General features: G+C 49.5%; 1 protein-coding gene across 2 annotated transcripts in view; it reads right to left on the bottom strand.

Annotated features, from left to right (window-relative positions):
• Ahrr (aryl-hydrocarbon receptor repressor) overlaps positions 1–26,107 on the bottom strand; it is a 70,133-nt gene extending 44,026 nt beyond the window's left edge. For both annotated transcript variants that reach the window (XM_013505865.1, XM_005406993.2), the window contains exons 1-4: positions 26,043–26,107; positions 25,223–25,295; positions 18,925–19,106; positions 1,073–1,155 (exon numbers count right to left, since the gene is read on the bottom strand). In XM_013505865.1, coding sequence (XP_013361319.1) covers positions 1,073–1,155; positions 18,925–19,106; positions 25,223–25,284 — 327 coding nt within the window. In that variant the 5' untranslated portion in view covers positions 25,285–25,295; positions 26,043–26,107. The remainder of the gene's footprint in view (positions 1–1,072; positions 1,156–18,924; positions 19,107–25,222; positions 25,296–26,042) is intronic.
• Positions 26,108–27,535: the final 1,428 nt, after the last annotated feature.

The following is a 27,535-nucleotide window of genomic DNA, read 5'->3' as shown; positions in this document are numbered from 1 at the left end:
CATGAACCTCTCCTTTCCCAGTTTGTCCTAAAGAGACTGAAAACTAGGAGTAAAAGCCATATTTGATTGTTTGGGTTGCCTGAATTATTTTGTTGTTGGGGGATATTTTTAAACTTCAGAAAGAATGTGGATCCCTGAAGTCTGAGAATCTCTGCCCTGAAATATGAGTAAGCAAACTTCTAGAAACTTCTGAACACCACAGGGCCATGAACCCATTTGGTAGATCTGGAACTTGTTTCTTCACTTCTATGGGAACCAAGCAACTCCAGCCGAGTTGGGTGACCACAGTTCTAGGCTGGCTGAGGACCCAATTGAGGGTGTAGGCTCCAGGGGACCTTAAGGCCAGGGCCTCTTCTAAAGACTTCCCCAGAAAGTACCATAAGTGAGAAGTTACAGAAGCATCCTTATGCTGCAGGGCAGCAGGATATGGAAATCCAGTTGACCTATCCCCCACTTCCAGGTTCTGGTTTCCCAGGCCCCAAGGAGCTGCTGAGGGAGGCCAGAAAAGCTTCGCTATGGCTCAGCTGGGACCAGCATGGTATTTCTCCAGGCCTGAGGCCTGTAGGAGAGGCCTCAGGAAGAGACATGGCCTTAGCCGGCACATACAGGGTTTCAGAAAATGGACTGGTAAGTAGAAATATCAGGAGCATTGCAGGGTATGAGGTCTGCTTCCTCAAGGGTAGAGAGTGAAGGATGGAGACATGGAGAGTAAAGTGTAGGGGGTGGAGGTGAGGAGGATAGACAGTAGGGTGGAGGTAAGGAGGGTGGAGGGTAGGGCACAGGAGGGTGGATTGTAGGCAGGGTATAATGGAAGAGAAATGCCTTGATGTTTCATCAGGTTTTCTCTCATTGGGGGGAGTAAAACTAGAGGATGCAGAATGCAGGCTGACAGACCTGGCTGAGGTCATGGACAGCCTTGTTCACCTAGGCTTTGTACCAGGAATCTGACCGCAGCCTGTTGTCCCTAGCTAAAGCCTCAGGACACCTTTGTAGTATCCATGCATGTCTTGGAGTCCTGGCTTCTGGCAAACTGGAGGGCTGGGGTAAGAGCCCAGTGGTGAGTGGCACTTACCTCCAGCAGCAGCCTCCCCTCCTGCACAGGGGTCCCTCCTCGCAGGCTGTCTCCAGGTGAGAGGGTACACGTCTCCTGCACAGCTGTCAGAGAGAAACAGACTGGTGAGCAAGGGTACAGTTCTTAAAATTTTTCCAGCTCCACCACAGGTACTGCTGTACTTATGGCCATGGTGCTGTCCTGCACAAAGGGCCTGTGGTTCCACAGAGGGGGCAGGAGGAGCCAGGCCCAGCTCCCAGGTCAGCAAGGGGCAGCAGGTGAGTGACCAGAATTCAGAAGTGGGCCTTCCCTTGAGGAAACCACCCTTGGTACTCATCTTCCCCAGCACTGCCAAGTCCCCCTGTATGACAAGGGCCCTAGGGTCTTACAGCACCCTGCAAGACCCAGTCACCTGGACCCAACATGCCACTGCTGTCAGCCTCTGTGTGTGAGCTGCCCATAGTCCCCTCCCAGGCTGGAGGTGCCCAAGGACATCCACTCCCTGGAGGACAGGAGATTCCTAGTGTGAGTTCCCCACCCTGCATGGCCGGATCACTCTGCATTGAAGAGCTCAGGGTCCAGATAGACATCGTTCCCATCCCAGCTGCTGAGTGCTGGTTTCTGGACCCAGCTGGGTGCCTGATTCCACAGTGAGTACCCAAATTGGCATGTGGAATGGTGGGGACCATCCAGGCAAGAGAGGGTCCAAGCAAGGGCCTGACCCAGGAGCCCCAGGGTGGCTCAGACGGCCCCTCATGGCTTTGCCTCCAAGGAAGCCTGGTAGTTTCCGTTGTTTCTCAAACTATGGAGGAAAGCTGCAGGTGGATACTTGCAACCCCAGTCCAGTGTCTCCATCCACTCAGGAAGACATGCCCCGGTTGCTTGTTTTCACCCTGGGATATGATATGACTCTGCATTTTCTTTGGATAATGAGCTAGTCATGAACTTTTCCACTCAAGAGCAGCTGTCTTGAGGTAGTCAATTTCACTGATTTGGGTCCCCGTAAGCATCAGGGCTGTCACAGAGCTTTGCTTCCAAGGCAGCATCCTCTGACCCCTCACTGCCCCACTAAGCTTGACCCTGACCAAGATGTGCTGCACACAGAACCTCCACTGCCCAGAGAAATCAAGCTAGTGAGGACCAGAGTGCTTAAGGAAGCTTCTCAGCATCTACTCATGGCCCACCACATTTTGGAGAGGAAGAGGCTGCTAAGCATATTATTAAGAAATAAAAGCAATACTTGAATGAAAGTTCTGTAGTTCACAGTCACTCAGGCGGGAGGAGCGTCCCCAGCATCACCTGGGCAGCCTTCTGAACAACTGCAGCCTGCACCTCACTGTGACCCCACGCTTTCCTGTCCTGAGGGGCCTCCCATAACCTGTCAACTTGTCCATGTGAACTGAGCATGATCTGCATTCTCCTTGGGCCACCCTGGTGGCCACACCTCGCTGCTGGGCGTTGGCAGAGCCTGTCAGACATGCAGAACTCATTTGGGGGCCCTCTCTGCATATTCTGGGTCCAGATAGGTATAACCCTCCTCCCTTTGGGACTGGGGCTGCCTCAGGTGCACAGGACACTCTAGACATTCTCCAGGGCTGCTGCCTCCACTGCCACAGTACAGAATGCAGACAAGGACTAGAGGCACAGAGGGCTGCCCCCTGGGGTTTCCCACACACACACCAGGAGCCATCACTCCCACACCCCGGTCTCCCTGGTGAGACTGGGTTTCTGTGGCTGGGCCATCCTGAAAATAGGCACAGACCAGGGGTCCCCACAGCTCCCCAGGGAGGGTCCCCAGTTTCCCATAGCCCCGGGGAGCTTTAGTCTGAGGCATCCACCCATGGATCCCCACTACCGTTGGGCAGAAACAAGCCGCTGGTAGGGGAGCAGGACTGATGCCCCTGGCCGGGCTGCACTGCCCCGTGGAGTGGATGGGTGGCGGCCTCGCCGCGTATCTCCGGGAGCTAGGAGGGATCTGGATGAACCGGGTGCTGCGACCCCAATGCCCGGGCTGCAGAGAACAGTGCCCCCAGGCGGGCCACCCGAGTGCAAAGTCGGACACAGCCGCCCGGGGTCGTCTTGTGTGGCCCCAGAGGAGGGGCCCCGCTCCGCCCTGCCCCCACCCCAGCCCCATCGCGTGCCGCCAGCTTCCTCCTGTGGCCAAGGTCGTCACGCAAGGCGCGGATCGCGTGCGAGCGGAGCCGCAGTCGGGACGGTGTCGCCCGCCCGCCCCTCGCACCGCGGCCCTGGCCTGTGGCGAGCAGGTGTCCTTCCCCGGACTGCGCAGGACAAAGGCTGCGGTCCCCAAGTCCCGGGGTCCACTCTGGGGCGGGGCGGGGCAGGGGAGGGGAAGGAGCCCTACGCTCCAGCCTGAGTTCATCCTTCCGCACCTCACCGGCCACGCCCCTCGTCCAGGAGCCTCAGGGCGCAGCCTCGAGATGCCTTAATTTCTTGTTTCCCTGGAGCGTCGTTTGGTACAGCAGAAAATCTGAAGACCTGCCGCAGACAGTCTGGCACGCCTGCAGTCCCCGCACTTTAGGAGGCTGCGGCAGAAGGACGGCGATGATCCCAGCCTGGGCAACTTTAGTGACAGTGAAACCCTGTCTCAAAATTTAAAACTTTTTTTTTTTTAAATGCTGAAGATGCAGCTCAGTGCAAAGGCCTTGGATTCAATCCCTGGTAACACACACATGCACACCTACCATGGGGCAGCTGAGAGTGTGCCACGGTCAGCAACACTGGGGCGCTGGCCTTTGCCAACTTCCCACTACCCCACCCCATCCTTGCTAAAAGGCCTCTTTCCCACACAGCCAGGGAACACTGCAAGGTATCAACTTGGGTGGGGCCATGTGCCCTGGGCCACGCCCCTTGAGCAGCCTCAGAGGACTCCTGGCCTCAGTTTGGCCTTGTTCCTGGTGAAAGACAAGCATGAAGACTGGGCCATCTCTGCTGCTGGACCCTGCTGTGATGCCTGGCAAGTGGCAGCCTCTTTGCTCCCAGCTCTAGCAAAGCCAAGTCCTCTCCTGGAAGTGGGGTGGCACCCGAGCACTGGGTAACTGGCCTGTGGCTGCCCTTCTCCTGAACTTGCTGTGGTTAGGGGTGAGACTGGACTGGCTAGCTGGAGCAGAGATGTTCCAGGATTGCATCTAAAGTTCCCTGTGTGTCTGCAAGGCTAAGTAAAGTTTGTTTTTGATCTTCAAAAGATAGAGAGGTGGGCCCCAGGCAGAGCTGGAAGAGCTGAACAGAGGATAGGAAAGACAGAATTAGAGAGGGAGATAGACCAGCTGGAGAGGGAGAGAACAGACACCCATTTGCCCAGGCCTCCTCCCAGGCAGTGGCCTCTTCTGATCCGATGTGGTGATGGCAGGAGGGTGAGGGGTGTGGGGGGGGTGATCTCAGGCAGGCTGTAGGCTGCAGGAGTCCCAGCCCACAGCTCCAGTTGCCTCTGTGCAGAAGGCTTGGGGGCAGCGGCACAGAAGCAGGGATGGACAGGCAGGGGTGGCCCACACTGAAATTCTGGGCCAAAAGAAGCCCCAGAGGTATGGGGCAAGATTGTGATACTTCAAGGGTCCCCCAGCCACAATTGCCTGGCTCCATCCTTATGCAGGAGGAGGAGATGTGTAAAGACTAGTCATGTGGGTACCTTGCAGAGGCCCCTGTGGACACAACTGTGCGGGCCCACAGATATCCAGAGGCGCAAGCCAAAGGTGAGGATAAGTCCTGAGGCTGTCACCTAGCCTTAGCAGGCATATCAATCCTAATGATTGCGGTTTAAAGGACAGACTTCATAGAGATGTGACCAACAGGCAGACATGACAGACTTTTCCAGAAAGCTTCCTAAAGTTGCTCAAGCAGTGCATGGAGTGGTGGGCATGTGTAATCTCAGCACTCTGGGGACTGAGGCAGGAAGATTGTGAATTCAAGCCCAGGCTGGACAATCTAGCAATTTAGCAAGATCTTGTCTCAAAATAAAAATAAACAAAGGGCTTGGGATGTAGCTCAGAGCAAAGGCTTTGGGTTCAACCTCTAGTACCAAAAAGAAAAAAAAAATTGTTGCTTAAAGATCTGTAGGTTCTCTAGGAATACCATAGAGCTAAAGGGCTGCCGCAGTGACAGCAGGGTTGATCTCACAGTCCTGGAAGGGTACTCAAGTCCTCCTTCTGGGTCCAGGACAGCTGAGTTCAGGACAGATTTAGGACAGATGCATCTAGGACAGGTAAGTTCAGGACAGATGGGTCCAGGACACTCAGTTCCACTAAATGTGGGATGCACAGAGCATCCCTGTGTGTGGAGCAGCCTGCTAAGCCCCTGGGACACCATCTGGGGACCAGAACACAGGACTCTTGCCCCCTGGGGTCTCATCGATTCAGATAGCATCCAGGTTCAAACCCAGCGCTGATGGTCACAGTTGGTAGGAGCAGGTCTAGGTCCAGGCTTTGACAAAGATAGTGCCAGTGCCACAGTGAAGGTCCTGGGGCATCAGTGAGGAGTTCCTGCTCAGTTCACATCTCTATGAAGTCTGTCCTTTAAACCGCAATCATTAGGATTGATATGCCTGCTAAGGCTAGGTGACAGCCTCAGGGCTTATCCTCACCTTTGGCTTGCGCCTCTGGATATCTGTGGGCCCGCACAGTTGTGTCCACAGGGGCCTCTGCAAGGTACCCACATGACTAGTCTTTACATATCTCCTCCTCCTGCATAAGGATGGAGCCAGGCAATTGTGGCTGGGGGACCCTTGAAGTATCACAATCTTGCCCTATACCTCTGGGTCAGTGACCCAGGCCAGCCTCCCCAGTGCCAGGGGCCAGCTGGTTGCTGAGGCTAGAACAGAGCAGCAAGGGGAGAAGGAAGTGCTGGGCATTATCTTGTGCTAAGCTCTCATGCTGGGATCTTCTCATGGGCTCCTGGTTCTCAGGCTTTGGTTCCTAAATCTCCCTGGTCTGCATCTTGGGGATGACAGCCCATGGGGCTCTTAGCCTCCCTGATTACATGAATCAATTGCAAACTCCCTAATCTGTTTCTCTGGAGAATCTGGATGGATATACCCAGAAGAGTCCAGCTCAGGTAAATCCTAGTATGTCAGTGTTAGCTGAGAGCACAGGCTCCACACCATAAGATGTGCCCCACTGAGCCTGCCACTGCCTGTCATGCTGTCACGCTGCCTGCCTGGGACCTCACCTACTGTGAGACTCGGGGACCCAGGAGGTCCTGTCACTGTGGGTACTTGGGCTGTGGGTACCTGGGCTTTGTACTGGTGTTTGGCTCTAAACATGACAGCAAGTGACCATGAGAGTATACACGTGTGTGCAAATGACATGGGTGTGTGTGGATGTATGTGAACACTGTGAGAGACCATGTCATGAATGTGGTGTTTGAAGGCATGTGAACAGTGTATGTGTCAATGTGTGGGAACTGTGTATATGTATGTGAGGGTATGTGAAATGTGTGTGAGGGCATGTATATAAACAGTCTGTGTCAGGGCACTGTGCAAACAATATATAAGGGCATGTGTGTGAACAGTATGGTAGGGGATGTATGTGAACAGTGAGGGCATTTGTGTGACAGTATGTGTAAGGTGTATGTGTGAATAGTATATGAGTATGTGTAAACAGTATGCATCAGAGTGCCTGTCTGAACAGTATGCATGAATGTGTGTGCATGAACAGTATATATGAGGGCAGTGTGAACGATGTCTGAGGATGTGTGTGTGAACTGTGTCAGGGCAGTGTGTAAACAGTATATGTGAGGGCACAAGTGTGAATAGTGTGTGAGGACATGTACATGGACAGTATATCTGAGAATATGTCTATAAACTGTGTCAGAGCACATATATGAATAGGGTGAGGGCAGGTGGGATTAGTGTTATGGTCTGAGATTTTGCAAGGGGACCAATATAATATAGGACACAAATTTTATAAGATTATTTCATACTAGTCACCCAAAGAATCATATACAAAGAGTACAGGAAATCTGTCCACACATTAAAGACCAAAAAATCCAGCTGAGGGCCTGGATCCCATGGTAATGTCCTTTATGAGTCCAGCTGAAGACCTAGAGCCCATAACAATGTCTCATGTAGGCCTGTTTCATGAATCTGCACTGGGAAGGCCCAAAGGTCAGTGGTGGAAGCTAGAAAGTCCGTGCCAGAGGGATGAAGGATCTATGCTGGCAGGCTGAGGGATATGAACTGGAGCCAGGAAGCAATGCTCAAAGTAAGAACCAGAGCTCCCCTGAAAAGTACCACAGCTATCCTCAGCAACAGTGAGGTCCCAAGCTCCTCCAATGATAAGAAAGCCAAGTTCCCATCATGAAAGCCAATGTGACAAGCTTCTCCAAGAGACTGAGCAGTGCACCACCATCTTCTCCTCCAGAGCCAGGAAGCAATGCCCAAAGTGAGGACCAGAGTGCCCCTAAAGTGAACCGAAGCCATTCTCAGCGACAAGGTTCCAAGCTCCTCAGATGATGAGAACAGCCGAGTTTATTAGGAAAGGCAGCATGACAAGGTCCTCCAGTAGAATAGCCCAAGAGAAACAGCAGCTCCCTAACAGCTTTCCAAAGAGCTTCTACCAGTTCCCAACAGCCTCTCTTCAGCTTCTCAAGTTCTGCCTCTTATGCTGCCAGCAACAACCCTCAGATGGGCCTCGCACACCCAGCACCACACTGGTTCAGTTCAGTTACAAGTTGACCACCAGTGATCAATCCACCACAATTAATATTGCAAAGACGTGTGAACAGTATGTGTCAGGGTGTGTATGTGAGGGGAGGTGTGAAAAGCATAAGTGAGGGCACCTGTTTGAACACTCGGTGTATGTGAACAGCATTGTGAGGTATGTGTGTGCACAGTATGTGTTGGGGCACATGTGTGAATGCTGGGCATTAGGGTATAAGGCAGGTAGACAGGTCGAAAGATCCAACACACTGCACGGCACAGCTGTAATGCATGGTGCTGTCACGTTGTGGCAATGTGTGTGTGAGGTGCTTACAGGGATGGGAGGAGAGAGTGGGACTAGTGCAGGTGTGAAGTCTCCAGAATCCTGAGGTCTGCTGGGCAGAGGAGGCTGAAATACCATTCAAAGCCCCAAATTCCCCAAGGCTAGAAAAACACCAGGAGTATAAATACACACTTGTTTCATCCAGAGGTGACATCTAGGAAACCAGAGCAGTCCAAGATGTGTACTACATCAGGTTGTTGCATCTTCTGTAGAAAGAATTTCCAGATTTCTCACAGTGCTTCAGTGAGTTTTAGAGATTTCACACTTCCGCACAGTTAAAAAAGAACCACAAAAAAGCATTTCCTTTAAGACAGCAAGGACCGCAGAGCCAGCATTCAGCCATACCCACATGGCTCCCTGAGGTCACACAACCTCAGGGCCTGTGGTGGCCACAGTCACACGCTCTTCCTGCAGAGGAAATGCACCCTTGCCTTCAAACCCCATGTCCTCATGCAAGACGCAACCAAAAATAGCTCTTTGGGGAAAGAGAGCATTATTTGTACACAATGTGGATCCATGTTCTCTCCATGATGTGAAACATCTGGAATGAGCAAGCTGGGCATTCTTGTTAGGTTTGTACAAGTGCTATTAGAAGAAAGCACACCAGCATTAGTGAGAGCTCAAGAAATGTTAAAACAAAACCCCAAAGTTGCTTTAAAAATTAAATATTGAAAAATCAAGTACTTATTTAGTTACTAATTGTACACCCACAGGTGTGAAGATGGGCACATAGGAGCCCTGTGGGCCCCTGTGAGCACTGCCTGCTGAGGCTGCAGACAGGACATGGCACTCCAGCCAAAGTTTGTTCTTCCCAGCTGAGGGCACTGAGCCTCACTGTGTCCATAGGTGCAGACTTTCATATCCAAGAGTATAGCCAGCTTAGGGTCAGAGAGAGTATTGGCTCAATCTGTATGTAATGGACTTAGCAACAGACTTACAGTTACATAACTGAACTTGCACACTACTCTGATACGAGTTGGCCACAGCACTGCCCCTGCCAGATACACAGGCCTGCCCATAAAGATTGCCAATCTTGCCTTTAGTCTTGCACAAACCAATCATGATCACTGCAGGTCCCTGGTTTATAGCAGAGACTTGGAATAGTTTCAAGCAACAGATGCAGACAGGTGGAGTGAAAAGTTTTTGTGCCTTAATGCAGCAGGGACACTAGGACTTCATAAAAATGTGATCACTTGTGCAGGTGCTCCCACTGATGACTGCCAGTCCCTGTCTCAGGGACACAACAGTGAAGAAAATGCACAGGACCCAGTCACTCACGCCAAGAGTCAGGAGAGAGAGCATGGGCAGAAATTCTGTCTGCGTGGGTGAGTATAGCAAGAACATAAGGGATAACCCTCTGCTAAGGACCTAAGATGGAAGGAGATCCTAGATGACTGGGCAGAGGGTCCCAGTACTCACCTCCACCTCGAGAAAGAAACAGACAACACATGAACAATTGCATTTCGAGGAGAGTGGCTGGAAGAGTGGCTGGACCCCAGCCTGAGAGAGGCAGGATCCCTGAGGACAGGGGACCTCGATGGTGGCAGTGAGAGAGTGACTCAGCAGCTGGAATCCTGGCTCCTTGGGCAAGGAAAGTATGAAGAGTAGGGTCCTGGTGGACACCACCATATCAGATGCCAGCACCTGCAGAGCAGCCATGCACCTGGAGCCTAAACACAGTGACCAGCCTTCAGTGAAGGGGCCAGAAGTCTCCTTGATCCCAGTGTCCTGGTGGTACAGCAGAGCACCATCTTGAGCACAGAGCCCTCATTGCCACCTATGGGGCCCCAGACATCTGCCACACTAGCATAGAGTCTGTGACTAGACCCAGCAGAGTAACTATGGCCCAATACAGGCAGTGTCCTGCACTAGGGGACAGGTGGACCAACACGGCCACAGGCTTCCCTCAAGACCTGAGGAGGCATGGCCCTTGTCCTGGGCTCAGGACTCCCTTCCCACACTTGCTGCTGCCTGCTGCTCCACTGGCAGACACCTGCCCAGCCCCTGCCACCCCTGGCACCACCCCTACATGTCCTGAGGACATGTCCATAGCTGTCCATGCCCTGGCACTGACTCTGAAGCCACTAGGAATGCCCTTAGCACCACTCAGGTATTGTCTAGAGATATGAATCCTGAGGTCCACAACCTAAAAGCCACCACTGCTGCTACTGGAGGGCCATATAATAGCAGTGCTCATCCAAATGGGGCCTGAGGACATGTCCCACACCGCACTGCCCCTGCCAGATACACAGGTCTGCCCATGATTGGCAATCAGCAGTTGCCCCTGGGTACTGAGGTCACACATACTCAGAAACCCACATCTACTGCCAAACCTATATCTATGATCTCTACAAATAGCTCCAGTCTAAGCTATGAACCACCTGGAGATGCCACTGACTTTGATTACAGCTGAAGGATTCACACAGAGGTTACATATCAAGGACAAAGCATTCTAGCCAGCCAACATCCTACAACTCATCTACAGGAAAGATAGCTATAGCTATCTATAGCTACTCTATAAATTAGAAGAGGTGCTATGACACCATCTATGCAGACATAAGTGCAAGAACAAAAGAAGCATGACAAAGCCTGGAAGTATGGCACTCCCAAAGGAAGAATAATTTCTCAGAAGCGGAAGGATGTCTTTGAAATTCCTGAAAAGGCATTAAAAATAATGATCCTAAGGCAACACAGAATCATGTAAATAATACAAATAGGAGATTCGAAAGGTGAGAAAAATTAATGATATGAAGGATATAGAGATTATATAAAAGAGCAAAATAGAAATATTGGAGCTAAAAAATTCAATGAATGAAGTAAGAATACAATTGAGAACGCCAACAGCAGACTACACTCAAAATAAGAGAAAATTTCTGAACTTAAAGATAAGGCTTTGTCTGAACAAAAAGAAAGAAGAAAGAATTTTTAAAAAGAATGAAGAAGACATACTAGACTTATGGGACATTATTAAATGAACAAATGTTTGTATTATGGGTATTCTTGAAGGATAGACAAGGGAAAAAGCATTGAAAAACCTATTCAGCCGGGCGTGGTGGCACATGCCTGTAATCCCAGCACTTGGGAGGCTGAGGCAGGAGGATTGTTGAGAGTTCAAGACCAGCCTGGGCTACAAAGTGAGCTCAAGGCCAGCCTGAACTGTATAGCAAGACCCTGTCTCAAAAAAAAAAAAAAAAAAAAAAAGAGAGACAAAAAAAATTTTTTTAAAAAGAAAAATCTATTCAATGAAGTAATAGATAAAAACTTTCCAAATCTTGGGAGAGAAACAGACACTCAGGTTCAGAAAGCTCAAAAAACCCCAGTTATACTTTAAAAATGGTATTCTCTGAGGCATATTATAGTCAAACTTCCAAAAATCCAGAACAAAGAGAAAATCCGAGAAACAGCAAGAGAAAAATGCCAAGTCACATTTAAGGGAACCCTTCATTAGACTGTTAGATTCTTGGCAGAAACCTTATGCAATAAAAGGAATTGGGTACAAGTTTTTCAAGAAAAACAAACCAAGAATATTATACCCAGCAAAGCTAGTGTTCAAAAATGAAGGAGAAACAGACTTTCCAAGACAAGCAAGAACTAAAAAAAGCCATCAGCACTAGGCCAGCCCTACAAGAAATAATAAAAGGACAATAATGATTATAATGGTTAATCTTGATTGTCAACTTGATTAGCTTGTGAGATGCCTAGAAAATTAGTAGAGCACACTTTGTGTGTCCAGATGGGTCATGGAGGCACAGCCGTGGGGACTCTATCTGGTCCCTGCACCTTCCTTTCTGGTGCTGTCCCCTTGCTGTTCTTCCAGGCAGCCATGAGGTGAGCCACTTCCCTCCACTACACCCTTCCACTATGATGTTTCTGGTTTGGAGCAGCTGATTATGGACTGAAACTTCTGAAGCCATGAGTCAAGTAAACCTCTCCTCTTTAAGTTGTGGATGTCAGACTTTTTGTCCCATTGATGGGACAGTGACCAATACAACTATAATTATGAAAACACAAGAAAGAATAAAACTCACTGGTAGATCAGATAACACAATGAAAAAGAAAAAATAATCAAATTTCATCATCACAGAAAACCACCAAAACAGACCAGGATGAACCTTCTTTATGTGGAGGTCACATAGGGTCATGGGGCTCCACTTGTTCTGTTGCGTGGCTCTTCGCAGGGATAGTTGTAACCACTAAAGACAGTGAATGCTAGTTTCTCTCCCCCCAAGTGTCTCCTTTTTTGGATGAATGGATAGTTTGTTTAAGACTACAAATATCCCATTTGGGCCAGGGATTTAGCTCAGTGGTGCAGCAACTGCCTGGCAAGCATGAGGTCCTGAGTTTCATCCCTGGTACCCCCACCAAATCCCATTTCTTACCCCCACTGTCAGCACTAACTTTAGTAGTTGCTGATGTTTTCACCTGAATTAATTATCAATGCAGTTATCACCGAATGGTGATTTTACAGCTCACCTCTTCTGTCTCGCCATCTCCCTGGCCTCTATTATTAGCAAGCAGTCCATTGTGAGACCTTTTCTCATTATTTACTCACTCCACTCGTATCAGCACAGAGTGGCAGAATCCTGTGCTGTTCTTCGGGTTCTCACCCACTGCTCCCTTGACTTGTGTTAACGCTGGAGCTCTCCCAGACTTGGCTGGCAGAGGCCCCTTCTCGGTGTCTTTGTGTTAGATAACGCATCTCCATCTCTCCATCACTTGCTCTCTGGAAGAGAAGTTCCAAGCTTATCTTGCTCTTTCCTGTTACAGCAGCGGGGGTGGGGGGTGGGGGGGTGGGCAGGGGGACCCATGTCCTTTTAGTATTTAGGAACCAAGCCCCAAATGTTGGGTACATTCACTGCTACAGGGCTGCATGGCCCCAGGCTCCTCAGTGGACAGAGCTTGTGTGTGTGAAGCATATACACTTCACATACACACTCAGGTCCATCTGTACATACTGGAAACCCCACCTTCACAACAGTATCTCAATTCCAAGTGAGTATCACAGATACCGAAAAGAGTAGAATTAGTTTTTCTTTCACATTTTGTAGAAATTGCATTTAAATGGTCTGCATCTAGGCCTTCTATGGGAACATGTTAAACCACTGACTCAGTTTCTTCAATGATCACATGCCTATTCCTGTTTTCTGTTTCTTCTTGAGTCTTTTTTTTTTTTGAGACAGTCCTTCACTATGTAGATCAGACTGGCCTTGAACTCTCTGGTGATCTTCCTGCCTCAGCTTCCCAAGGGCTGGGATTACAGACATATGCCCCCATTCCTGGCCTTGAGTCAGTTTTAATGGGCTATGTTTCCTAGGAATTGCTCATTTGCTTTCAAACTTCAAATTTTTTAGCATTAACTTCTTCCATCATGTTTGGCTGTTAGCAGCAGAGGGGGTACTGGTCACCTACTGCAGTTCGGAGAAATTGAGCTTAGCAGCAGATAGTTCCTGACCAGTCTCTAAGTGCCAGGAGGGCGGAGCTGCAGCAACTCTATTTTCCACCTGTGTTTTAAAGGACATTAATAGGGAACTTCTGCTTCCAAAAGGGAGAATAGGCAGAAGAGGTGGTGAGATGAGAGGTTCAGGGTGACCAGAGGGAGCTGCACCCCGAGTTCACTCCACACCACTTGCACCACAAAGCGGTGGGTTTCCTCCTCCCTGCATGTCTAGTGAGGAGGATTCATGCGGCCACTGTGAGGACCTGCTATGCCTCCAGAGGGGCTTCCACTGAAGACTGCTGTTTCTTACACTGCGAAGTCCAGGGGCAAAAGACTCCTGGAGCTTGGTGGGGGACACCATGCTGCAGGTGGAAACATCTGGCAATCCATACGTCAAAAGTCCACATTCCCTGTGAACTGAAAGGGCACACTGCCCACACACCAGCCTGGAGAATTTACACCTGACCAGAAGGGTACCCGGACATGCACCTGGCACTGTGCTGAGGGATAGAATCACCTGTGCTCACCAGCGCATGGTGGTCTCTCAAGACACCCAGGGATGCCACGGTCTCCTACTGCTAAGTGCTAGCTCCTAGCAGCTCCCAATCTCCCATCCTTCCCTCTCCCTCCAGATGCTCCCTCCTGGTGGGTCAGGCACAGTGGGAAGATGCAGCTAACCTGGCCCAGCTCCACCTGTGTGGCCCCAGGTGAGGCCACTGAACAAGCCTCTGAAGTTTCAGCTGTCACTATTGACCAAGCAGGCTCACTGGGGCCACCTGGCAGGGTTTGCTGAACCACAGAAAGGGACCAGATCCTCCCAAAGCAGAGGGAGAACCACAAAGAGGCCTGCAAGGCAGTGGGGGAGAAACTAACCCTGGCCAGGCTCCTTCCTGTGGCCTGTATGGTACCTACGCACTGTGAGGGAGGGAGAGAACAAGGCCTCTTCTCCTTGGCCAACTTTATCTTTTGGGAACAATGAAAAGAAGTAGGAAAGAAATCAGCTTATAAAATAGTCAAGAGCGATCCTTCCATATAATCACAGTGGTACTCAGGGAAACCATCCATACCCAAAGCTCCAAAACCCTCTACTCCTTTGCACATGAACTCTGAAGTTTGAAGCCAATTCTCATCTAAACACCACCTAAATCAGACCTGGGTGAGGCTTGATGCAGGATTCCTTTCCAGGCAAATTCCTCTCCAGCAGTTAGCCTGTGAAACCACACAACGTATGTGCTTCTATAACTTGTGGTGGACAGGTGTGGGACAGATGTTTCCACTCCAGAAGGGAGCAATCAGAAGGAAGAAAGGGGTGATGGGTCCAAGCAAGTCCAAGACCTACAGGACAAATGTCATAGGATCTGGAAGCCTGGAGGAATCCCCTGGGGTCATCACTCAGGCAGGCTGGATGGGCAGTCTGGCCAGTGGCTCTCCTGGAGGGCCCCTGTGCACCTCAGAGGAAGCAGTCCTGCCACAGTCCTGGGATCTCTGAACCAGCTCAGGGCCACACTGTTCCTTCCTGAAGCCTCACAGGTGGGGATGGCTGAATGGCTCCATTGTCCCTCCCTATGCCTGGCCAAGCTCGCTTCCTGATTAGACTTGGGGTTCACACCCACAGTCTCTTCAGCACTCAGCTGTCCAACTGTGCATCTTTCTAAATTGTTGCAATATGATCAGACTGAGAATTTTCAGGAGGATGGCAAATTTGAGCCCAGCAAGACCTTGTGTAAAAATAATTTTAAAAGGGCTGGGGGTGTAGCTCAGTGGTAGAGTGCTAGCACATGTGAGCCCCTGGGTTCAATCCCCAGTACCACACACACACAAAAAGAAAAAAAAATAAAATCTCCTTGGCTAAACATCTTATCCCTTGCAAGTCCCACTTTCCACACGACGAGAGCAAGTGACGCAAACTGTTGGCTACTCTACAACAAAGCACTTTCCTAGGGTGAGTGCCAAACTCCTTGTCCCGCTGACCCTCACTACAGCAGCCGTGACAGCTCCTTTCCTGCCAAGATTCTGCTCTACATGGCAGGTGATCCCTCAGAAGACAGCTTTCTCTACAACAGCCTCTCCTTCCCAAGCCCTCAGCAGGACTGCTACCCCAGCCACATGTCGTGTCAGACCCAACCACCCAGCTTGTCCCAGTGCCACCGCCCCCTTCCCATGGCTGCTGCTGTCACCCTCCTCTAAAGCTGTGGCCACACTTCTGGGTACTTTACAACACAGCACCTTGCTTTTCAGTACCAACCTGTTGACCTGCTCAGGCTGGGTGGAGCATAGTACCACAGACTGGGCGGCTTGGACAACAGGGGCTTATTTTCCATGTGCTAGAGGTTGGTGGTCAGGTCTGGGTGCCTGCTGACATGGGCACTGCGAGGGCTCTTGCTGGCTGGGGACATCTGCCTGCTTGTGTTGTCTTCACGTGGTCTTTCTTGGATCCTGGAGGGCTCGTTCCTGTCTTCTTTCACAAGGGCACAACCCTGTCATGCCTGGCCTCATCTTTTCATCCTTATTTAGACCAATTATAGAGGTCCCATCTCCAAAGATGAACACACTGGCTTTAGGGCTTGAACACATGAATTTTGGAGGGATACAAACTCTCAATCCATAACAAGAATCATCAAGAGAAGAGTAACTCTTTAGTGAAAGCTGAAAATCACTTAACCACTACACATTTCAAGCCTGGGTTTAAAGTCCTGAATGGTCTTCAGAGGTGTCTGGTTCTTTCATGCTAATGAATGTGGCATTTGCATTCAATATCCCACAACACAGCCTGTGATGTCGCAGACTTCTGCTCTGGGCCCAGCCAGGTGGACATGAGGCCTATTCATGAGCCCCGGGCAGCAGCTCCTGGAGGGCCAGGAATGAGGGACAGGAGGCATAGGCTGGCAGAAGAGAGCAGAGGAGAGCTCATCTCCCGGGAAACCCTCCAGGTCTTGTTGGGGGTTGCTGAACTGAGCCTGCTCCTCCTCTTCATGCTGTGTTCTGGACATCCCCTCTCCCCATACTATCTCCACAAGAACACACATCTGCTGGCCAGATTGACACTCCTGTCCCCTGAGTCATTGGGTGGGTGGCCGCAGACCAGGCCTGGGTGGGCCCTGGGCCTTGCACCCTCAGAGCCCAAGATGTCCACTCCCAGAGGCCTCCCTAGACCTTGTCCTGCTGACCACAATGGCCTCTGGGAAACCTCCAAACAATGCCCCCCAGGTGCTTCTCTCTCAGGTGGTCAGTAAGGGGTGCTGGGCTTTGCAGCCCTTTAGTCAGGTCAGCACTGAGCCTGGAAGGGGCCCAGCTCCACTCTCTGTACCCTCATGGGATGTGACAGTCCCTACACTGCCTACCACACTTTTCTCTTCACCCTGAATTTCCCCTTTCGTGAAGAGCAAGATCTACAAGAGTGGAAAATCCCAGCCTGACAGCTTCCCATAAAACATGGTAGAAGCAGAGGTTGTGTAACAGAAAACTGCCGGCCCCTGCTCTACAGAAACCAAGTAAATAAAGCAGCATCACCCACTGCCTTTTAAATTCACAGAAGCCAACCCCAGACATTGCAAGCAGATTTCCAGGCCACTATCCCCTCTAAGACAGAAACTTTCCAGTTCATGTTCTTCTCAAAGGTGACATTTTATGGATGTTCTAATGAAATTAGCTCATCTATTTCTGAATCAACAAGCATAGACTAAGATCCAATTTTCATAGCTTGACTATTTTCTAACTACATAGTGGAAATAAATTCAGGAAAGCTTGAAGGGGATCGCAAAGTTTAGAATACTTGGTAGGAAAACATGCACTGAAGAAGAGGTATGTTATTGGGGCTGAGGTGTAGCTCTGTGGCAGGTGCTGCCAGCATGCACAAGGCCCTGGTTCCATTCCCAGTAACACCCCCCACCATGCACACATACAGAAAGTACTATTTCACCTGACTATAAAAGCTGAACCACTTCATAAAGCCTGGGACCTGGAACGTTCACTTTCTCTCAGCACTTGCGGAGCTCTCAAAGGCACCGTGACCCAAACAGATAGCCTGGGCACCTGCCTACATCAGCAGAGGTGTAGCAATTCACATCCCCATCTTTTCAGCCAGTGGGAAAAAGGGAAAATCACTGTGACATATAAGTCATTTGGGTGGACTCCTGGACAGTCATCAGAACTGGCTGGAACAGCAGAATTGGAACTTGCCGGAGCCACTGTACTCTGGATGGGCACTGGTAGATTGGTCCAGAGAGGACACACCCTTCCACCTTCCCATCTCTGGCCAATGAAGGGCACAGGGTATGTAGGGAAGTGTGCTTGGACAGATGACTAAGCCATCTTCACCTCTGGGAGTCTCCCCACCCTAGCGGCCTGTGATACCCAGACACCGAGGCTGCCCCCCCCCCAGCCCTGGGGTTTGTTAATGTCTCCAGAGGCGAGGGGTCCACAGGAACACATTGCTCACTATAAAAGGGGTGCTCCCCATAAGAAAGAATCCATAGGCCTCCACTCTGTCCTAGCTTCCATGCATGGGAGAGTTTGAGAGAATGTTCCTACTCCCCTGCCCCGGGCCCCTGGAGAGATATACAGGTCGCACTCCCTCTCTGCCCCCTACGGGGACACCCAGGTCCTACTCCTTTGCCCCCACCCCAGCCCCTGGAAAGTCAAGGGCCCACCCTACATAGTGGAACTCCTCAGGCCTGACACTGCCAGCACACATAGAGCACAGAAGCCAAGCAGCAACATTCAGGACAGGTCCACTACCAGTCCACAAATCCAAGCCCCCAGGTGACCAAAACTGTGACCTTAAGAAACCCATAATAGGCAGGACTCGGCCATGGCCTTCAGATACCAGTAAGCAGGGTCCAGGTAAAAGTCTGACTGCAGACTGGTGAGGGACACAGGGTATACAGGGAGGCAGAGCAAATGGTCCAGGGCCAGAGCCCCTCAAGGGGACACCTGCCCATTGTCCTCTTCCAGAACAAGAGCACCAGTGTGCAGGAAAGTACACAAGCCTGTCACCCCAGGCATCAGCTGGGAGAGGGAATAGAGCAGCACTTGGCCCTGGCCTATGACACAGCCCTTGGTTCACGACATGGGAATATCGAGCACAGCAGGCAGGGAGCACAAGCAGCGTGGCATGCAGAGATGCAAAAGGAGCCACATGTGGACACTTGGCATCCTGACCAGCAGGCCCTGCTCCTCACGAAGTAGCTCCCCATCCCCAGAGTCCTGGCTGTGGAAGCCCTGGGAGATAGGCAGGGGCAGTACCCTGGCTCAGGCACTCAGCAAACCCAGGACCCTTGACAAGTGGGTGGAGGTCCCTAACGTGAGGCACTGGGGCCAGCCAGGGCCACTGTGATAAGCAGCTGGGAAGGGGAAGGGTAGGACACAGCACTTCTTGGTCACAGTGGATCCAGCAGGGCCCTGCTGGGCTCAGAAGGACACAGGTAGGCACGGGTGAGCCCTACCTTGGAAGAAGCTCTTCACTCGGAGGTAACTGACGCTGAGGCGCAGGACAGACAGCTTGTCCAACTTAGAGATGACATCAGGTGGGAAGGGCAGCAGGCTGGCCAGGTGGTCCAGCTCCGCATTGAGACGATCTCGGTGCCGCTTGGATGGGTTCGATGTCTCAGCCCCGATGGCAGGTCTCCTGTGAGAAGCAGACTCCATCAGATGGCTGCCACCAGGAGCCGCAGCCCTACAGCTGGTGCTCCAAGACAAAAGCACCGAGGACTAAAACTCACCCAGCCCTGAAGATGTGGATCAAGAAACTGGATATCACATTAGCACATGTAACTCAGCATGTGGAGGAAATGCATAGGAAATAGAGAATAGGCTCCATGAGAATGGAGGCTCTGGTGAGGATGAAGGGTATGGTACTCTGCTCTGTGGCTTAGGCCTTAACCTCTCTGTGCCACAGTTCCCTGGAGCAGGAGGAGGACAACTGGCTCAGGTCATCTGCGCAAGAGAACCTGCATTCATTCAGCTTTTTTCAGGGTCCTCTTGGAACCTAACCAAAGCCCAGCGCCACCCAGGAAAATAACAGTTCCCCGAGGGGGTATGCAACCCACTGAAGGGTCCCCACCTGCTGTAGCACAGCTCTGGGCCTTGTAGCAGCCAGGTGTCTGAGTCAGGGGTAAAGGGCTGGTGAACTTGGTTCTCAGCACAGGAGGGTCATCCGAGGGCTGCCATGGTGGTCCAAGCTGTGTGTTTGGCCTACATGACTCACAGCTCCTGCAACCCTGTGCCATGTGGGAGAACCCTGTTCTTCACTCCTCAGCCACCTATCACTAGCACCGAAGTGGGGTGGCCCAGCACCCAATGTGTATTCCCCTGCATCTGACCCTGTCAATTCCTGTGACAGTCTCCTCAACTGACACTGTTTCCTCACAGTGATGGTCCCTTTACCTGATCTTGTTACTCCATAGTGAAGACCTCTTACCTGACCCTGTCACCTCATAGTGACGGTTCCTTCATGTGACTCTTCCTCACAGTGGCAGTTCCTTTACCTGAGCCTCTTACCTCATAAATATTTTCCCTTTTATCTCTCCCCATCACCTCACAATTACAGTCCCTTTACCTAGCCCTTTTAATTGGCACACAGAACAACTTCAACTGCCCCTCCTTCTAGACATCACCTACATCTGAAAAAAAAATGGCAACCAGACTAAGACTGAGTCCCTGGAATAGCTGAGGACATGGAAGAGGTTTGTTATTGAGAGAATCAGAAATAGAACTTCCCTGCTTACAAGGCCACCCCTTTCTGGAGTCCTAGTGAATTTCAGGTGTGAGGGGCTGTTGTTATGGCTTTGTCTCAGTGTTTCCCCAAAGCCTCATTGCTCATAAGTGGGGCTCTTTCCAGGTGGCTGGATCTAGGGTGTATGAATATGGCTTAAAGGCATGATGCTGAGGTTAAAGTGTGTGGATCAGTGCATTAGTTGGTTTATCATAGTTCTGAGTAACACCACCCAAAAGGTGGTGTTATTGTTTGTGTCTGGATGTCCCCCCAAAGCCTCATGCAGTCATGGGGTGGGCTTCTAGAGTTTTTGATTGATTCATGGTCCAATGCTGGGATTATGAGTGTGAGTGCTACACCTGCCCTGGAGTAGGTAACCTGCATACAACATAAGGGAGGGAAAGAGACTTGCTCTCTGCTGCTCCTCCATTTTTGCTCTTGTTGCTTTTGATGTTTTCTGCCACTATGAACTGGTGCCCTCTTCTATGTGCCACTCTGCCTTGGAGCTAGCTGAGTATAGACTGAAACCTCCACAAACTGTGAGCTAAAAAGACCTTTCTTTCCTTAATTTTGGACATCAGGTATTTCATCTCAGCAATGAGAAAATGAGTAACCAAGACAGAAATTGGGGGGCTGGGGATTTAGCTCAGAGGCACAGCGCCTGCCTGGCAAGCGTGAGGTTGTGAGTTCGATTCCCGGTACTGGAAAAAAAAAACAAAAAACAAAACAAACAAACAAAAAAGACAGAAATTGGTACTGAGAGTGGGGTCACTGTTGTAATGTTGCCTGGCCATGTGACTTAAGAGCATTTGGAATTAATATGGAAAAGTTTTGAGATACTGTCCCAAGAGGCAGCCCCTGTATGCTGTAAACTATATAGGAGACTCTGGTCAGAGCCTGGAAAATCAGAATGCTGACGGAAATACTGCCAGTTAAGATGAAGCTCAGGAGGCTTCAATTGAGAAGGACTGCACTGGCTGCTGGATCCCAGGTAGTATACTGTGCTTTGGCAGAAAATTGGTCTGCATTTTGCTTGTGTTTAGAGATACTGCCTAGTTGCAAAAAGAAAAATTTCAATGTAGTCTATTGTTGGGAAACTGGCATGGTCACTGTTGAGAGGTTTTGGCCAGATCTATGTTTGAAATTAAGAGTGAAGAGCCAGTAAGGTGATAGTATAGAGCCTGGGATGGATGGGGGAGGCTCTAATGGTGCTTTGGGTTGCAAGGATGAAATAGAGGAGAACACTGTTGTTAAGAACAGGACAATAGAAAAATAAACTGAAGGCACTGAACTACTAAGGCTGCGAGAGAGAAGCCGGTGGCCATGACCCCTACAGACAGTCCCAGCCAAGCTGTTTCAACCACGTGAAATGGGTTTTGCATGGGTTGCACCGTGGGTGTGGCGGTTGGGGCACTCTTTGGCACATTTTCCTGTCTCAGGATCTGAATGTGGGGTCAAGGGCTGATGGGCAGCATTGGAAAAACCATGAGGCAGAGTGGCGGCACCTTTGGCACATTCATGGCCATCAGAATGGGCATATGATGCTAACCAGGGCAGTGATTGCCTGCTACATCTACACCTTCCCATCCGTCCCAGGCCCTGAACTATAATAAAAGTCTTTCTTGTCAAAAAAAAAAAAAGAAGAAAAAGAAACTGAAGTCTTTCACCTGAAGATAAGTGTATTTGAATTATAGGAGAACACTGTTTTTAGCCATGCCTTGTTAAATGTTAATGGGAAACAAAGACTGTGATTGTAATAGTTCTTTTAATATGTTTCTAATGTTATTTTTAGATATATGTTTGTAATCAAGTTAGTCAAAGTATTGTGCTTTAACCTTGAATTTTGGTCACCCTTTGTATATTTTGTTTTTAGCACAGAAATGAGTGCAATAAGAATTATGTATATGTAATTGTTAAATTAATGTAAATTTGAATAGACCAAGACATATTAACTTTCACAAATCTGCCATTGGAGACTGCAGTTTAAGGAAATGTATATGGTATTCAAGTTGACCAGGGGTGGATTACAGTGGATTGACAACTGGTGGTCAACTTGTAACACCCAGCTGAACTAAGTCAGTATGGTGCTGGGTGAGGGAGGCCCACCTGAGGATTGTTGCCAGCAGCATAAGAGGCAGAACTGGAGAGGAAGAAGTTTAGACGCTGTTGGGAGCTCTTTGGAAGCTGTTAGTGAGCTGCTGGTTTTCTTGGAGGAGTTTGTCATGCTGGCTTACCTGATGAACTTGGCTGTTCTCTTCATCAAAGGAGCTTGGGACCTTGTTGTCACTGAGAATGGCTACAGTTCACTTTAGGGGAGCTCTGGTCCTCACTTTCAGCATTGCTTCCTGCCCCCAGAGGGGAAGATGGTGCACTGCTCAGTCTCCTGGACAAGCTTGTCACATTGGCTTTCCTGATGGGAACTTGGCTTTCCTCATTGTCAGAGGAGCTTGGGATCTCACTGTTGCTGAAGATGGCTGTGGTACTTTGTGGGGGAGCTCTGGGTCTTACTTTGAGCATCATTTTCTGGCTCCAGTTCAGATCCCTTAGCTTGCTAGCACAGATCCTTCATCCCACTGGTACAGACTTTCTAGCTTCCAACACTGACCTTTGGGTCTTCCCAGTGCAGATTTGTGAAACAGGCCTGCATGAGGCATTGTTGTGGGCTCTTGGCCTCCAGTTGGACTCATGGGGGGTATTGTTATGAGCTGTACATCTTCAACTGGACTCATGCAGGACATTACCACAGGACCCAGGCCTTCAGCTGGATTCTTTGGTCTTTAATGTGTGGACAGATTTCCTGCACTTTTTGTATATGACTCTTTGGGTGACTATCATAAAATAATCTTATAAAATACATGTCCTATATTGTATTGTTGTCCTTGTAAAACCCCAAACTACAACAGGTGTGTACCCTGGATGGAATATAAAAGGACAGAAAGAAGTTGCTGCTACTGGTGCTTGCTGCTTTCTGCCTCCCCTGCCACACTATGAACTGTTTCTCCCCTGCATTGCCTCTCTGCTGTGCCACCTTGCTGTGGAACCAGCTGCCTACAGACTGAGACCTCTACAAACTGTGAGCTTAATTAAACTTTTCCTCCTTTAACTTTCAGTGTCCAGTATTTTGTCTCAGCAATTAAAATAGAAACAAAGAGTAGGACTCTGTTTCCAGGACTTGAGTGTCTTTTGTCCAGAATGTTCTTGTTTTCTATTTTATTTGCACCTCTCAGTAGCCAATAGCATGCAGATTATGTCTGAAACAACCTATTCTATCAGAAACCCCATAGCACAAACCCCTCTGTTTTTATCATTGATTGTCCTGGGTCACAAATCAAATAGAAGTGTTTGGCAAAACCAAACTCAGAAGCTATGTCTTTTGACTTACTAAACTGAGGTTGAATACACATAAAATTAACCATGTAAAAGTGAGCTGTGTCTGACATTTAGAATTGTCATAAAGTTGTACAACCATCACCTGTATCTAGTTCCCAAGGCCCTTAACTCCCCAAAGAGAAAAACTTATGCACTAGCATTCTCTCTTGAGTGTCCTTCCTCCTGACCCCAGCAGCTGCCAATCTGTTTTCTATCCATTTGGATTTGCCTATTATAGATATTTCATATAAATGGACTGAAACAATGGTGCCCAGCATCTTTCATGTAACAGAATGCTTCCAAGGATCATCCACGTTGTAGTGTGTGTCAGTGCTTTGCTCCTTTTTATGGCTGAATCATATTCCAGTGTATGAATGGACTACATGGTATGTATGCATTCACCAGCTGATAAACATTTGGGTTTTTCCCCTTTTTGATGGTTATGAATGAAGCTGCTCTGACATTGTAGTGGTTCAGCTTAACTGTCAACTAAGCCAGGCGTGGTGGTGCATGCCTGTATTCCCAGCACTCAGGAGGCTGAGGCAGGAGAACTGTTGCAAGTTTGAGGCCAGCTTGGGCTACAAAGGAACTCAAACCCAGCCTAAACTGCATAGCAAGACCCTTTCTCAAAAAAAAGACCAAAAAAAAAAAAAAACCCCAAAAACCTGTCAACTAGATTGCTTTGGAAGCTGCTGGTGGTATTATTAAAGCATACTTCTGGGTGTGTCTGTGTGAGTGTGTCTAGTCCCTGGCCCCTTCCTCTCTGGCACTGTTTCCCTGCTCTGCTTCCTGGTGGCCATGAGCTGAGCATCTTAGCTCTGCCACACCCTTCTGCCATCATGTTCCTGCCTTGTAGCAGCCAGTCATAGACTGAATCCTCTGAAGTCATGTGTAGGGGACCAGATACTGAGGATTGAGGGCTAATTGACAATCTCTGTGAGCACAAAGGAGAAAAACAGCAAGCTGTGCTCCTTTGGCAATATTCAGGCATGCTGGCCATTGCATGTTCCAGGGAAGAGTCAACACAGCTGAGATCCAGTTATTTACCTGAGGACATACTATAGATAACAGCAGGCAGATGAATCTTCTGCTACCCTAGTTGCTTGCTCCTGTGTCTAAGTAAATAAAAGCGAGGTGGGCCAAACGCTTAGGGCTCTTCTGTCCACTAGAGGCAAAGAGCTCCCTGGGTCCCACATTCCAGATTAATTCTGTGTCTTTTATTCTTGTTCACCCCTGGTAGGGGATAAACTCGTAGACTGGTTCCTATAGTCATGAGCCAGATAAACCTCTCCTCCTTTAAATTCTAGCTAATGAGTATTTTGTTCAGCAATGGAAATGCTGACTGATACAAGCACTCATATAGAAGATTTTGTTTGAACACTGTTCTTTGAATTGTCTTGGGTTTACCCACAGGGATAGAATTGGACATGATAAGGACATGACAAAGACACAATGGGGATAAAGCAAGGACACAAGGACATGGCAGGAACATGGAAAACATGGTGAAGACATAGAGGACACAACAGGAACACATAGATGTAGTGGTGACACAGCAGAGGCATGGGGACACAGAGGACATGCAGGGACATGGCAGTGACATGGAGAATGTGATAAGAACTCTGTAGGGATATAGACGACACATTGGGGATGTAACATTTTACCGCTTCTGAATAGGCTTCCTCCTCTTCCTGCCTGCATACGTGCACTCCCCTGGCGGAATCATTGTCTTCAGCCCTAAAAAGAATCCAGTGAGGTGATCACACAGTCAGACCCTACATGACACTTGCAGGGCCCACCATGAGGTCCCAAAGTCACCAATAGCAAGAAAGTCAGCCAGGACCACTACCCCCAGGTGCCCCATGGTGGGGACCACACTGGGGACTGAGGCACTGCTTGAGACCCACACACACCTGCCCACACTCAGAACAGAACCATCATATAGGTGCCAGAAGGCTGGCACACAGCTGAAGCTCAGGCAGCAGCTACTCCTGGAGCTGAGGTGTTGGAGAAATTGCAGCTCTGTGCTTCAGCTGGGCCTCCTTCTCCCATTATATCCTAGCCTCACAGTTAAGGTCTCTGATCCTTGTGTGAAATCTCTGTCCTGCTCGGCTCCCACTTTGGCCACTAACTCAGATCACCAGGGCCTAGCTGACCATACCTAACAGTGCTGGATACAAGCACATGGCTCAGGCAAAGGTCCTGAAGCAGCTCAGGGCCTGGGCAATTTGCCTAGCACCACAGGGGTCATCTCTTTCTGTCACAGACCATTGGCCTTTCCATGCATGAGGACATCTGGGCCTGCATGGTCCCCTCAGACCTCTGCAACCTTGGAGGGTGCAGAAGAGCCCTTGCCTGACCTCACAGTGTGTGGAATCTGCAAGAGGCCAATTTACATTCTCCACCCAGGGATGCTGCTGTGATGACAGATCCACTTTGAATATAAAGACATAAGCAGACAAAGTGAATGCATAAAAGACTCACTGTGCAAACTCTGGTCAAATGGCTGCAGCAGCTATAAGCTTCAGTCAGAAACTTCAGAACAAGTGGCAGAGGTATTGTGAAATGAAGTGACCCACTCTCCAAGGAGACATAGTAAGCCTGAATATGAACATGCCTAGCAACAGGGCTTCAAAATACACAAAACAAAAACTAATCAAACTGTATGATTCATTGGAGACAACGATGTCCCTTTCAGTGATCAAAAGAAAAGGCAGCAGGATCTCAGCTGGGGCACAGGATGCTCAAGATCAGTAGCCCGAACACCCAGGTCACTGTCTGCACGTGGACATTCACCAAGACTCATATCCAGGACTTCAGTGATCACTAAAAAAATCTTTAAAAGTAGAAATTGTACAAAGTATGCTTCTGAAATAATGGAAATAAACTAAAAAGATATCTGGAAAATTCCCAAATATTTGGAAAGAAATGCCCTTCTAAATAACCATGGGTCAAAGAGAAAGTATCAAGAAATTTCAAAAATGGGGCATGGGCAGTCTGCCATTGCTCTTTGAGTGGCCCAGGTCTGGCTCCTGCACACGCCCTGAACTGACTAAGAAGCAGAACCAGGCAGGCTACAACCCACTCCCACTGCCACAGTTCCCAGCAGAAACTCACAGAGAGAGCCAGGTTTTTCCCATCTACTTCCTGGAGGCAGAGCGGGTAACCCAGGACCCCGCCACCATTACAGTCTGAGACTCTGCCCTCCGTGCACCCATGGCAGACAGAAATTCCTCACTCAGAAGCCCCGGGGACTTCTCTCACCGGGATTCGCGTGTGGGCCCTCCCTGTGCAGGCCCTGCACTGAGTGAGTGAGTGCTCCAAGAGCTGCTGATCCCATGGTTCAAGTCCATGCTTTACTTGTGCCCAGAACCCCTGGAGGGTCACAGGCACGGGCAGTCTGTGATTGCTGTTGGTCCGGCCCACATCTGGTTCCTCTATGTGTCCTGAACTGACTGCAGACACAGAATCAGGTGGTTCACAATCTGTCAACCCTGCAGTTCATGTCTGGGTTTTGCCTGTACCCTGAACTGCCTGGGGACATAGGTCCACTGGACCAGGATTGTCACACCAGTACAACCCAAGTCTGGGCCATGCACGTGCCCTGAACTTCAAGGGGACACTGAATCAGACAGTCTGCCATCAGCTGACACCAATGCCCACATCTGAGACCTGGGATAACGAGATACAAATCAACAACTGCCGGAAAACCCCAGACTAAGTAGTGCTTCTCAGCAGACACTAAGGGGCAAACCTGACCAATAGGAAAACTAGCAGCCTTTGCTGTGCAGCTACTGAAGAGGGAAACTGAGCTTTCTGCATCCAGTAGCAAACATGACAAAATGAAGGACTAAAACACAATCCCAGAACTCCAGCCCACTCAGAACAAGTCCAGGAGACATTGACATAAGAGAATTTGGTAAACACATGCCTGAAATAGCTGAAATGATTGCAATTGAAGTAAAGAAACAACTCCA

This window comes from Chinchilla lanigera, unplaced genomic scaffold (assembly GCF_000276665.1).
Source record: "Chinchilla lanigera isolate Chin_1 unplaced genomic scaffold, ChiLan1.0 scaffold00103, whole genome shotgun sequence".
Taxonomy (NCBI): Eukaryota; Metazoa; Chordata; class Mammalia; order Rodentia; family Chinchillidae; genus Chinchilla; species Chinchilla lanigera.
Note: the sequence above shows the minus strand (reverse complement) of the source record. Positions and strands in the feature narration are given on the sequence as shown.